This window comes from Chelonoidis abingdonii, chromosome 5 (genome assembly GCF_003597395.2).
Source record: "Chelonoidis abingdonii isolate Lonesome George chromosome 5, CheloAbing_2.0, whole genome shotgun sequence".
Classification (NCBI taxonomy): Eukaryota; Metazoa; Chordata; order Testudines; family Testudinidae; genus Chelonoidis; species Chelonoidis abingdonii.
Window position 1 is genome coordinate 29,310,715 of NC_133773.1, and position 14,655 is coordinate 29,325,369.

The window sequence follows — 14,655 nt, forward strand, 5'->3', positions numbered from 1 at the left end:
AAACAAGGCGTGTATATGAAATTTTAGTTTGTACTGACTTCACTAGTACTTTTTATGTAGCCTTTTGTAAACTAGGTAAATATCTAGGGTGAGTTGCTGTATCCCCTGTAAAATCTCTGCCTACTCAGCGGCTATACATAGCCCCTGGTTGAGAACCACTGGTAGAGATGTGCGTTTTTTGGAATAGCCTGAAATGAAACAACTTCTGGGTTGAGGAATGAGAAATGAGAGAGAACGAACTGTTTGAAGTGGATCCACTTTGATACATCTTGGGCTGTGTATCATTCACAATGAGTGTTAAACAAAAATGTCTACTTAGAGATCTACAAATTATGGGCTTATTAAGTATCTCTCATGCTACTGACCAAATCTAGTTCCTCCACAGGTTGCACTCTTAATCAGAAAACCCTCCAGACACTAATGCTGTAACAAGATTACACAGGTTTTTGGAATGAGACAGTTTATATTCTTTGATATATAGTTATGTGATGCTGTATGCAGTTACCAACAGCTGCTACAGTCCACTGATGAGCACCTGTGTACTCTTCCATAGCTGATTTACAATAATTTTAAATTCAGCTGAAATCAGTGGATTATCAAGACATATCAGATACATTTTATTAATCAGTTTGCTGCTTCCAAATGTAAGAGAGAACACCACAGAGGGGAAAAACAATAAATTCATGTGAGGACAGAATACATTTTATTAGAAAGAGTAACAAAGTGCTTTCAGTAAGACTTATTTCACACAAATATCTCCAGGAAACAACATTTTCCCCCTTATGGACAGTTTCAATGTGTCAATTTTCACTACAAATGAGGTTCCACCAGCTTTGCTATATGTGCCGTTTCCTTACTGTACATAGTAATTCAAACAGTTATGCATCTGAAGGCTCTTTTGGAGACATAGTAATAGTTCTACAGAAATCTTATCTGCCCCAAAAACCAATAAGGATTACATATTTCATTATTTAATGTCAATTTGGGTGATGTAATTCTTTTATACAATCATTGTATACAAACATACATAGACACATGTAATTAGAACTGGAGAGAGAGACTGACAGTCGCTTGTATTAAAGTTAATGATTTTCAGCATGAGACTATACTCCTTGTATCCAAACAAAATTTATATTCACCCTTTATTTCTGGAGTAGGGACTCTATTCTGCATTCTTTGCAAGTCCAAAACTCCCAGTGACTTCAAACTGTAGTTTGGGGGTGGGGTGGGGGGAAGAAGCAATGCAAAGGCTGCTCATACATTTTCTTCACAATCTGACACAATTTTACAATACATTTTCTTTTGATACACATCTTTGTTCCGTTATGTTGCTCATTTAAAACCATTTTCAATATAATCGAACGTCTTCCCCAGTTCACTCTCAAAAATAAAAAAAACAACAAAACAAAAACACACAAAAACAGGGCAGGGAACTGCTGTAACATATAGATATTAAAGGCAGACAATCCTGTATAAATACTTTTACGTGGGGGCTTGTTTGTTTTTTTTAGGGTCATAAAAATGCAGATATGAAAGACTTGTAGGGCAGGATATAGTCTTCTTCAAAAGAGGACAGACACAGCTGACACTCCTTTGAACTAAAATCAAGTGTAAAGAACCACCTTTTATGAATGTGTGTTGCATGGTGTGTGGGAAGGAGAGCTGCTGGGATGATTATATGCATGTTCTTTGTGATCATTAACATGCACAGACAACAAATTATATGCAGGTAACTACATTGTCTTCCCTACTTCATTTCTGTACCTGTGACCAAGCAGCCTCACCTTTGGCCAGCTATGCCTTAAGTTCCAAAACAATGGAAAGTTTCCTTTCATGTCAGGAAATCAGTGTATTCTGCATCACAACACATAGTCTGTGTGCACAGAGTCTCAGCAACAGGGACTATCCTACAAGACATTGACCTTTTCCCTACGAGGCAAAAGAGTTTGGATGAAATGTCCGGAATAATAACTTGTATGGAAGGAAAAAGGCATGATGTGTAAAAAATAAGCACATTTTGTAATACAGCTCATATATACACATACAGATACACAGACAAAACCACAACTATACATAAACAATACACAAACATACTATGTATATTACATTATTTTTAAAAGAATTTTTAAATATTTATCCTTAGGCACTTGTGGGTCGAGAGCTGCTGCCATTAAATTCAAATTGTATTCATGCTTAGCTTTTGGAAATCCAGATTTCCAGCAATGTTTGAGTAAAGCATATCTATGAATATTTTATGATGTACAGTATTCCCATGTCCTCAGTATACTTATTTTACTCATGTACAGACTGATACCTTTTTTAACCTGGGCCCAGTCGACACACACTTACAGTTGAGCTTAACTTCCTACACGCAAACAGTGTCATTAATGCAGTGCGGCTACTTATAGAGGTAAACATATGCATAAAGTGTTGTAGGATTGGGGCCTTACTGCTTAAAACCACAAATAGTAATTGATTTCAATGGCTGTAAAAGTTTACAAGGAATGGCTCCATAGGCCCTGCAACTGGATCAATGTGTGCAGGCCATAGAATCCAACACGACTCCATGTGGACATAAGAATCATCCTAAAGACCTAGTTAACTTAAGGATTGGGGCAATAGGGATTGTTTTCATTGAGTTCAAAGGACTTTGGATGAAGCCTACAATTTGTAAATAACTAAAAACTACACAAGGTTAAGGTTTGTCAATCCAAAAATGTTTGCAAAAACAAAAGGAAAGTAGCATTTCAAATGCTTACATCTTAAACTGTAAACTGCTTTATTTAAACAAACGGAAATGAAAAAATGCATACAATAGGGTCAATTCTGTATTTAAAATAAATACAGTTTTGAGAGGTGCTAAATTGTTAGCCTATTTAGTGAAGATTTTCTCTGGTCTTTCCTCTGTTCAGCACTTCTCAGGATTGGATCCTACATTATCAAAGTGGATTTTATAGATTTATTTTAAAACTCTATACAATATCTTATTCTCTGATATTTCAGCTTATAACATGAAACCCTAAGATGGTATATTTCCAAATCAAACACCAAAAATTCCTGAGTAAGACTGCAGTTGAAATCTATACATACTTATCTTACTTATGTAATTGCTCATATCTTACATTAGGGCCTGCATCTGCTGTGCTTTCACAAGCAAAGCTTGCATCTAAGCGAGGATTGGGCCCAGACTGCAGTAAATCAGAATCATAATCAAAGTTGATAGATCCACATTTAATACTAGTAATACAACCCTCCCGCATATGAGGTGTAGAGGGGCTGTGGTCAGTATTCAAGCACATTAGCTGGAATAGTATTTGCAGGGGTGGGGATTTATATTTATTTGCAAAGTCCTCAAATTATTTCCTCGAAGAGAACTGTTTTGATTTTAAAAAGAGGCATTAATGGCCACAGCCAAGCACACGTAAGTAGACCGAGGCCTAGTCTACACTAGAAACATTCCCAGCACAGCAAAGTCAGTTAGGGGTGTGATTTTTTTTTCTGACAATTATATATTGGCAAAAGTCTTAAGAGTAGATACAATTATATTGGCAACAGTACTTTTTTGCCAGTATAAGCTAAGCCTACCAGAGGAGGATTTGCTGATACATTTATGTCGGTATAGCTAGACTGACAACCCTTTTCCAATGCAGGCCTGGCATTACAGTAACAAACGAATGTGTGCGCACACACGTGCAAGCCAGTGGAGGAACACTTTTATTTAGTTAACAGATTTATGGGTCCAGATTTCAAAAAGCTTACAGGAGAACAATGTAAAGATAACAGAACATAAATCTCATGGTTATGTGTACTCTTCAAAACAAAGAGAGGAATTTCCACTACACAAGCGTCATTTCAAAATATCAGCCACACCACAGAAGAGAGGCTGACCCCATTCGGATGGAGGTGTTTTTATACCACATTTAATAAAAAGACAATCTAGGACTGAGCCCTCAAGGTTGCAATGGCTCACATACCCTCACTCAGGGCTTGTCCACACTGAGTTAGCATTTGACAGGCCAGTGTGCAGTAGATTCACACCCTGGCTTGCCGTGTACTAACCTACTGTGCTGACAAGCCCGTCAAAAGAGTAAGTTACTTTGGACAGTACCATTATTAGGAGCATACCTTTTCATTCCCTTTGGAGATGTGCTAGGACTGTTGACTTCCTTTAAAATACGTATGTAATTTTAGTCTGAATGTAGAAACCTCACAAATGTAATGTGTAGCATGATTTGGAAAACTGCAGCTTTTAATATGCCGGTGTTCTTTGCTTAAACACATAAATCCATTGAAAGGAGATATGGTTGTAATATGTTATCCAACAGGCCATTCACCATACTCTATTGTTGCACGTAAATAATGACAAGGCACAGAACAGCAACAAGTCCAAGAGCTTGTAAGCCAAGGAACCAAAGCATAACCCAGAAGAATATGATTATTACAGGTTCCACAATCCTTTCTCCAAAGTACATCCTCGTGAAGCCTATGCTGATAAGCCTTTTGTTTAGTTCACCAAAGAGAGTCCCCATCTTTTTATAGTCATCTATAACAGGCTCTACAGTGTGATTTCTTTGTTCTTGCTGGACCTGCAGATAGAAAACAAAATCAGGAAATCGTTTGGACATATATAATATAGATATATATGATACTATTATTACTGTATCTTGCAATTTACAAACATCTCATCTGTTTTTACTTTCAAGAATTAGAAAAAAAAATCAAAAGTATATGTAAAAAGGAACTCATTAAATTCAGTACCTGATATGAGTCACATATTTTAACATAGTCAATAATGAATACAGTGGATTCATTGAAAAGTCATTGCCAGTAAGACTTTAGAACCACTGAACCTACATGAATAACCTCTACGAGCAGATTACAAACCATTACGTATTTTGCACAAGACAAAGAAACTGAAGGGATCTGTATTACTGAAAGATGGCCAGGGAAGACAAAGGGCGAGGCTAGCAACAGGGAAAGCTGAAATTCATCCTAGTGTGAAGACATGGTACAAGAAGTTGTGGAAACCTTCCAGTATTTCTGGAGGTAGGGGTAAGCAGCAAGGGGTTTAGGAAAATCACAGTTGGAGCAGTGGTACCAGGGAACCTTTGCACCATTAAAGGGGGCTCCACACTAACTCCAAATGGGACAGATTGGAGGGGGGCAACTGGATCTTCACTTATGCCGATCCAGTGGTACAAACACCATTGTAGAAGAGCCACAGAGGGCCAGAAGTCACCATTCTATTACATGGATTAGAACAGCAGCTGCAGAGCTGGGACAGCTCCATGAAATTAATTGCGCAAAACCTAAATACTTGGGATTTGAGTGAAGAGGGGTGAATTTCATGTTCAATGAGCACACTTTCAAGATGATAAAGTAGCTCAGGCACATGCTCCTAATGGAAGCATTAGAAAAGGCAATCACAACATAAAAGAAGCTACTCATCAATATTTTAGTCAACAAATCAATATTTCCAACAACAGGCTGGTTGTAAACCCTAATTATAGTTACTAAGTGTTCATCATACAGCAAAGTTTCTGGAAGAGGGAGTACTGTGTCAAGTCTGGATTTATATTCAAAAGCTGATTTCTAACTGCAGCTTCAATTATATCTAAGGGTAGAAATCCTTCTATTTCCTGTGGTTACAGCAGATAGTAATGGGCTTCCTGATGGAGACTACCTGAGTAACTGATAGTGGGATCCGGTCCCCATTACAGAATCTGATAACCTATCATTTTAAAATGCTGAATTCCCATTAGTATAAAGCACTGTATTCATGACAACAACAACAAAGAGAATCCAACAGTCTATGCTTTTCCCAAACTAGATATTAGGTCACATGTAGAACCTTCATATGGAACGAAAGCTTGGTTGCAGGAGTGTTGTAGCAAAAGTAGGAACAGTAATGAAGAGTGACCAAACATTTGTAACAGTCCATTGCGGTTCTACAGGTTCGTGTGTGTAAAATTAATTTTTCCTACTTGCCAGTTCACAAAATTATTTGTTTTGAGCTTCTAGACTTTATCTCAGAAAGAGACAGGCAGGGAAAACATACCCAGTGGTTAAACATTTTGTGTAGTTACTACGCAGGCTCTACTACACAGTAGGCAGACTGTTGCTTAAGACTGGAACTCCGCTAACTGGACAAACTTATTAAAAGCCACCCTCCTTTTTTCTCCTCACCTAATTTCTCATACATGGGTCTGCTTTTCAAGGGACACAAAAACCACACCCGTTGGCACTTTGGGTCCAATCCTGCTCCCAATGAAATCGATATTAAATCTCCCAGTAACTTCAGGAGTGCAGGATCTGATTGTGGAATGTTTAAGCCTGAATCTCTTTTGTGTACAACCCTTAAGATTCCATAGGAAGGATGCTTGCCACATTGAGAGTCTGTTCTTGTCCCCTTCTGTCCTCTTGTGTAACAGAGGGAATTGCCTAAAAGACAGATGTCACACTAATATGCCAGCTACTATATTTATTGAGGGAAGGATATGTAGGGGGAAAAAGTGCAAAAAACTGATCTGACTCTGTCATTCACACTCAGAGGCTTGCTGTTAAGGTCTATATTGCAGTTCCAGGGACCACAGTGAGCATGCATGGAACGACACCACACACGTGGCTGGAGATACTTTCCATGTGCAATGCTGATGCAGACAGAATGCTTCTGGGAGTGCCTGTAGGAGTAACTCCTACACCTTCCAGGAAAACAGCATCCTCTATCCCAACACAGGTCTTGGACAGCTGCCCAGCGCAGAATAAGGTAGGGCCACATCCCATGGGGTTTGTCCAACACCAATGGAATGACTTGTGTGATACTTGCACTCCCTGATACAGGAGGATAGCAGCCAAGATCCACGCTACACCATGCTCAGTTGGCCTCTTGGACAAAGGCAAAATCTTTAGCAAGATCCCTAAATGAGCCATCACCTGATCAGGCCAACAGTTCTGAACTATCTTCAGTCTCCACAAGGAGGACAGAACAAATTTTGATAGCTTGGAGGAAACAACACTAAATAGTTCATCCCTGAATTTACTGATGTGAATTCTTCCCCGTAACATAGATTAACACTATTGAGTACTGTCATATTTTTGAGTGAGAGGCACATATCAAACTTAGTTGAGGACTGCCTGGAGTTTTACTTTTGTCTTACATGTCTTATACATTTTAATCATCACATGAATTAGTCCCAGGCCATTGCTGGGAAAGCCTGGAGTCCTTGCCTTTCTCATATTATTTTACTCTGAAAAGTTGAAGCCAGCAAAATCACATACATTTTATTATATCAGAACAATGAATAAATACAATAGTCTATTATTCTGTAATAGCCCATATTACAAAATTTAAAAAGTCTCTTCTAGAAAATTTTAAAAAATGAGAGGCATTTACTTCATTCCCCACTTCTTAAGCATTGATACAAACAATTTTTTGTTCCTGAATCTCTAAGGTAAAATAGATACTGAAGCACATTAAAACTAGAACAAAGGCCTTCATTGTATGGTATCTTTAGTATGGCAGAATAAATGTCACCCATTTTTCTGATACTTTATAATCTGCCACAGATATTACAGTAACTTTCAAAATGAGATTCTTAATCTAGAGGAAAGCTGCTAAAGCAGTTAGTATGTTAATCTTTTCGTTGGACTGAAAAAAATCTAAGAGAAATAATATAGGACTCTCCTCAATAATTCAACATATTTCTAAACTAGTCTCTGTACTGATTGGAGTTAAAATTAAAATTTGAAAATGTGCTTCAAAGACTTCTGAGATGAGCAATTTCTGCTTCAACAGGGTATCAAAAAACAAGTAAAACTGAAAACAGATTACCAGCCATAAAATATAGATGGCACATTTTTGTTCACTAATGCTGCATAATCATTTCACGTTCTTGCCAAGTACTTTCTTTACCAGTGGAGCTACAGTTGGACTACTGTTAACATAAAACTCCAACAATTGGTTACGATACTTCAGACTGCTAAAGAAACATCACTACATGAAGCTTAAATTTATTCCCAAGTAATCCCATTGAATTTAACTAGAATACTAAGCAGCATAAAGTTATGTAAATTGTCAATGTTTGTAGGAATGCAGAGTTAGTGAGTGTATATTATCTTTGTTCTAAAATGAACTTTCAAACACTTAGGTTATCTGTCACTGTTTTAGACCCTTATTCACGATTGATTGCCACGAGACTATTCACACGGTTAAAGTTAGGTGTGTCTTTAAGTACCTTGCTGAATCAGGCCAGGCCTTTGTGAGTGCTGTCATAATATAACAATGTTTTCAAAAGAGAGAAAAAAATGGTTACTCACCTTCTTGTAACTCTTGTTTTTCGAGAGGTGTAGTTCATGTCCATTCCAATCAGGAGAGTGAGAGTGGCAGTCAGAAGATTTCCCCCCAGCAGTATCCATCAGGTCGGTCTGGGCCCTACCAACCCGCCACCTTCTCAGTTCCTTTTTGCTGGCTACTCTCATGGGGGTGGGTGGGTGGGTGGGTATTGGAATGGCATGAACACCACATCTGGAAGAACAACAGTTACGATAAAGTCAGAGCTGTCCACTAACTTTACTGAAGGCTGCATCGTCTCTGGCCTGCTGGGTACTTGCATAATACACAGTGAAAGCATGTATGGAGGAACACGTCGCTGCTTTGCATATTTCCTGGGTCAGGACTTGCATCAGAAATGCAGCTAAAGAAGCTTGTGCCCTAGTGGAGTGCACTGTGAGCGGAGGGGCAGGCACCTTTGCCAGGTTATAGCATTCACAGATGCAGGACGTAATCAACGAGGAAATTTGTTGGGAGGAGACTGGAAGACCCTTCATCCTGTCTACCACAGCCACAAACATTTGAATGGATTTCTTAAACAGTTTAGTTCTTTCAGTGTAAAAGGTTAGTGCTCTCCAATGAGCAAAGCCTCTGCTCTCTGCCGCTCAAGTGTAGCTTAGGATAGAACACAGGGAGGAAGATGTCCTAGTTGATGTGAAACTGGGAGACAACCTTCGGGAGAAAAGCTGGATGTGGTCTGAGTTGAACCTTGTCCTTATAGAACACGGTGTAAGGGGGCTCTGATGTTAGGGCCTTGAGCTCATATACCCTCCTGGCTGAGGTTATCGCTACCAGAAGCGCCACCTTGTATGACAAGAATAGCAAGGAACACGTCACCAGTGGTTCAAAGGGCAGACCCATCAATTTGGAAAGGACCAGATTGAGGTCCCAGGTTGGGGTCAGTTGCCAGATGAGACCTTTCAGGAAACAGCTGATCATAGGAGTTAGCAAACACCAACCGGCCCTCTGAGCCTGGATGGAAGGCAGAGAGGGCAGCCAAGTGAACCCTTATCGACGACATGGACAAAGATGTGCTTGAGATGGAGAAAGTAGTCCAGGATGAGTGGTATAGAGGTGAGCATCGGAGACAAGTGATGCTGCGCCAATCAGACTGAAAATCTCTTCTACTTGGCAAGGCAGGTAGCCCTGGTGGAGGGTTTCCTATTGCCAAGGAGGACTTGTCTAATTGGGTCCGACCAGGAGAGCTCTGTGGGGTTCAGAGATGGAGTTTCCACGTTGTGAGGTGCAACAACTTGAGGTTCAGGTGCTGGAGACGGCTGTGATCCTGAGTTATTAAGTCCGGGAGGAGTGGCAAGGTAACTGGGGCTTCCACGGACAGGCTGATGGGGCCAGGCAAAAAAAAAAAAAAAAATAAAAGAAAAATCCAAAAATAACTAAAAAAAAAAAAAGAAAAAGAAAAAGAAAAAAAAAAAAAAAAAAAAAAAAAGGAATAAAAAAAAAAAAAAGAAAGATAATGAGAAAAAAACAAAAAAAAAAAAAAAAAAAAAAAAAAAAAAATAACATAAAAAGAAAAAATAAAAGACAAAAAAAAAAAAAAGGAAAAAAACCAAAAATTGAAAAAAAAAAAACGCAACAACTGAAAAAAGGAATAAAACAAAACAAAAAAAAGATCAAAAAAAAAAGAAAAAAAAAAAAAAAAAAAAAAAAAGAAAATAAAACAAAAACAGAAAAAAAAAAAGACCTAAAAAAAAAAAAAAAAAAAAGAAAAAATAAAAACAAAGAAAAAAAAAAAAAAAAAAAAATAGAAAATATAAAAAAACAAAAAAAAATAAAAAAAAAAAAAAAATAAAAAAAGAAAAAAATAAAAAAAAAAAAAAAAAAAAAAAAAAAAAAAAATAAAAAAAAAAAAAAAACTAAAAAAAAAAACAAAAAAAAAAAAAAAAAAAAAAAATAAAAATAAGCCTAAAAAAAATAAAAAAAAAGAAATAAAAAAACAAAAATAAATAACATAAAAAAAAAAAAAAAAAAAAAAATAATAAAAAAAAGAAAAAAAAAAAAAAACATAAAAATAAACAAAAAAAAATAAGAACAAAAAAAATAGTACAGTAAAATGAAAAAAAAAAAAAAAAAATAAAAAAAAAAAAAATAAAAAAAAAAATAAGATAGAAAAAAGCAAAAAAAAAAAAAAAATAACACAAAAAAAAAGAAAAATAAAAAAAAAAAGAAAACACAAAAAATAAAAAAAAGAAAAAAAAAAAAAAAGATAAAACAAAAAACAAAAAAAAACAAAAAAATTAGAAAAAAATAATAAAATAAAGGAAAAAAAAAAAATAAAAAAAGAAAAAAAAAAAAAAAAAAAAAAATAAAAAAAAAAAAAAAAAAATCACTAACAACGATCAGCTGGGTCAGTGCACCTCCTGTATGAATAGTTGCTCGTGAGAAGGGTCCCTGAAGAGAGACAGGGAAGGTGGGAGGAAGGGCAGAGAACTGGAGGGAGAATCTCCTTTATACCGTGCGGAGCACCCAGTGGTCCGATGTGATACGGGCCCACATAGGGTAGAAAGGGGATAGTAGGGACGAGAAGTTTAGGCAGGTTGGATCCAGTCTAAGTTCTGGTGTGCCGTCCTCATTTGCACATTCAAAAGGCCTGCTTCTGGCCAGATGAAAGTTCAGATGGGCCAGGGCCCTGGCCCGAGGATGGGTGCAGCCTTTTCCTGCTGCTCCTGTTTCTCCTTCTTGAGCCATCTTGCCGGTTCTGCGGTTGGTAGAACCGCGGAGGAGGCTGTGGCCTAAAATGCCTCCACTGCATGGCAGGGGTGTGGAGGCCCAGCGATTTGAAGGTGGCATTTGAGTCTTTTAGGCTATGTAGCTTTTTACCCATCTTTTTGGAAAACGGAGTCACACCCTCAAAGGGGAGATCCTGGTCTGCTGGACCTTGTTTGGTAGACCTGATACTTGGAGCCAGGAGCTCCTTCTCGTGGGAATCCCAGTAGACATGGGTGGCTGAGTGGCCGCATCAGCCCTGTCCAGAGCAGCCTGCAGTGAAGCTCGGGAAATGAGCTTGCCCTCCTCCACCAGGGCCGAGATTTCAGCATGGGAGTCCTGTGGCAGCAGCTCTGCAATCTGCCATTGCCCAGCATGTATTGTAGCAGTACCTGCTAATAATGGCCTGCTGATTAGAAATGCGGAGCTGCAAGCTGCCAGCGGAGTAGAGATCCTTCTACCAAAAAGGTCGAGTCGTTTTGCCTCCCGATTCTTTTGAGGGGGAGAAGGGGGTTGGTAGCCTTGGCACTTGCGTTGGTTAGCAGCGTCCATGACCAAGAAATCTGGTGGAGGATGGGTATACAAGTGCTTGTAAGCCCTGGGATGGCACAAAATGACATCTTTCATGGTACTTAGGTGTAGGGGACAATGAAGCCGGGGTCTGCCATGAGGTTTTTGTGGTGTCGGCAATGGCCTTTATGAGGGGTAGGGCAATATATGCTGGTCCAGAAGGAGTGAGGATATCCACCATTGGATCTGCATCCTCCACTACCTTCTCCACCTGAATGCCCAGGCCCTGGGCAACCCTCCTCAGCAACTGCTGTAGGAACCTGTTGTGAAGAGAGAGATGGAACCCTTTCTTCTCTTCCCCTTTCACTGACAGAAAAACGAAAATGAAACTGAGTTGAAACTTGCCAAGTTTACACACATACAGGGCTGTTCCTACATAAGGGAGAATGGGACCCTCCTATTTTTTCTAAACATACAACAGCTTAGATTTTTGGTCACCCATATTTTCCAATGGGGAAGCTGGCTTCTGTAGTATTGTTCACCGAACTGTCAACATGGATTGATGATACCCTTTACTGTATTTATGAATAACCTTTTAAAATGATTTGTAGTAAATCTACATAGCTAAATGTAACAATTAACATTTATTTTACTGTGTATTACATGAGCATATTACTTGGTGTACAGTATTTCCTCTCTATGGAACAAAATATTATATCATGTTGATATTGTATCATGTCTATTATAGCAAACTGTTGCCTTATTTTCCTCTTTGCCTCCTTGCCCTGTGCTCCTTAATACCTACCAGTTGATAACTTCATCACTCAGTTTCAGTTTTATTCTGTTTCTCAATTTATTAATATTTCAAATTTTGTTTAGCACTTCAAAAACCTTGGGCTTTGCCGATGGAAATTTCCTTTTGTTCATTATAATGAGCTAATCAGCCTGTCATTTGAACATTTACTGCCAGGTTTGTGTACATATACTGAAAGGTAAGATTGCCTTCACATGTTTATTGTATCAACCAGAGAGGCTCCTGTTAACTTCTCTTTGCATCTTCATCGTGTTCCTATTTAGTTTTTTGTCTATGGAAACACTTCTGCCTTCATATTTTTAAATGACACCACTCTTAACTATCAATATTATAAGAGAGAATCAAACACATATGCACACTGCTAAAACTCCCCCACCTCAAGTTAGGCAAGGATGTTCAGTAGCGATAAGACAAGATTGAGGAATACATTTTTCTGAACTGATGAGAGGTTTAAAGGGTAAACCTACAAGGCTTGTTTATTTCATTCTTCCAAAGAAATTATTCCACTCCTTTCCATCTTCAGATATTAAGTGTCCTCCCTGTTACCCCAATATTAATCCTTCGGACAGTACATTCAGATAAAAAATTAACTAACCATGGTTACCCCTTTCTCAGCTGGAATTCCTCAATAATTAAGTCTCTTGTGGATAAATGTTCTGCCAGTTATTTCAGAAGAGCTCAAACATCTTTAAAATTGTGACCAAAATAACAATCTCAGGCTAATATTATATTATCTTTATGCAAATAAACAGATTTTTTTAACCAGTTATTATTACATGTTTCTTAAGGCTGAATTACACACAAACTTGCACCTAAATAACTAAATCAGTTTTAATTCACACCTTTTGTCATTTAAGTGAGTCTGTATATGGACACTCTTATTTAAATGTGCTTAACTGAAAAAAACCCATTTCGATTCCAAAATGAGAGTGCCAATACACACCGTCTTGCACCAAAACAATAAATTAAAACTAATGTAGTTATTTCTATTAACCTGTGGCAAGTGCGTGTATATATATGTATATTCTATATTTCAAAATCCTAAACTAAAGCAACTTAAGAGCTTATCCCCAAAACATTTAAACGTTACTGGCTATGGGACAAAAGTAAAGGAATTACCAGTATCTGACTGACTGTTTCCCAAAAAACAATTCTCAGCTTCTACCTAGGAAGGTTGCTTGTAAATATACATCCATGTTCAGCACATTGCAGAGGTGACATGATATTTTAAAAACAAACATAAAATTCCAGGATCTTCAATACTCTTGCTTCCTTAGTACACTGGATTTTTTTTTTAAACAGACTTTTATTTGCCCAAAGAATGCCAATAATTTTATTCAATGTTAAAAAAGGAAAATCTTCCAGAAATAGTAAAGGGCAGCAACATTAATCTATTAACCGGTATTATTATTTTAACCGCTTCCACCATTTTCTGCCATGACAAATAATTCCATTGCCGTTTCCCTTATGACTTTACAGCGATCATTTTTCATTTTAAACATAAGAACTGTTGCCAAATACTTAGAGAAAAAATTTCTAAATATTTAATCCACTCCACTGAATAACTATTCACTATGCAGCACTATCATTTTGAGCATATAGGCCCCAATCCTGAAAGATTTAAGCATGTGCTCAACTTCAGTGGAACTATTCAGAGTACATAAAGTTAAGAATATGTGTGAGCCTTTTGAGGATTAGAGCTTTACTGACTTGAATCTAATCCCCAAAGTAATGCCAGTGGAAAATCAGAGAAAGAACCAACAAAGAATGGCCAAACCTCCTAAAAAACCAATTTGTACACTGTAGTTTATTGAACCATCTTTTGTCTTTTATTGTAGAAACAATATTCACAGTGGCAGAATATACTCACAAAGGCTGCTGTGGTTATCCAACAGCTTACCTTGCTTCAGCATTTAATCACGTAAAAAACCTGTTTATTGCTAGTAACTGAGCTTCACAATTACATTTTCACCAGTCGATAACACTATCTTTCCTAAAACCTGTATATTTCTGTGTCAAGTTTTAAAACAGGATCTTAACTATAGACATAACTATCAGCTCAGTCTATGATTTATTTTTGCAGTTGCTTAACTCTAGGGAACAGAAGAACACTATAAAAACATGCCGTTAAAATATTTTAGGACATTTTCTTATATTGGCACACCCAGTAATCCAGGTAAGGTCTGTCAAATGCTTTTGAAGAATTAGCATAACTTTTTGCTTTGTGCTCTCTACAGATACTAATCAAACCTGGTGGCAGGGATCAACTGTATAAAAA

The 14,655-nt window shown here is 37.5% G+C and overlaps 1 protein-coding gene across 1 annotated transcript in view; it reads right to left on the reverse strand.

Moving 5' to 3' along the window:
• Positions 1-680: 680 nt before the first annotated feature.
• The window catches only part of FAM241A (family with sequence similarity 241 member A), a 30,269-nt gene continuing 16,294 nt past the window's right edge, over positions 681-14,655 (reverse strand). Inside the window, exon 2 of the mRNA XM_032769729.2 lies at positions 681-4,586. Within this exon, the coding sequence (XP_032625620.1) occupies positions 4,341-4,586 (246 nt within the window). The 3' untranslated portion in view covers positions 681-4,340. The remainder of the gene's footprint in view (positions 4,587-14,655) is intronic.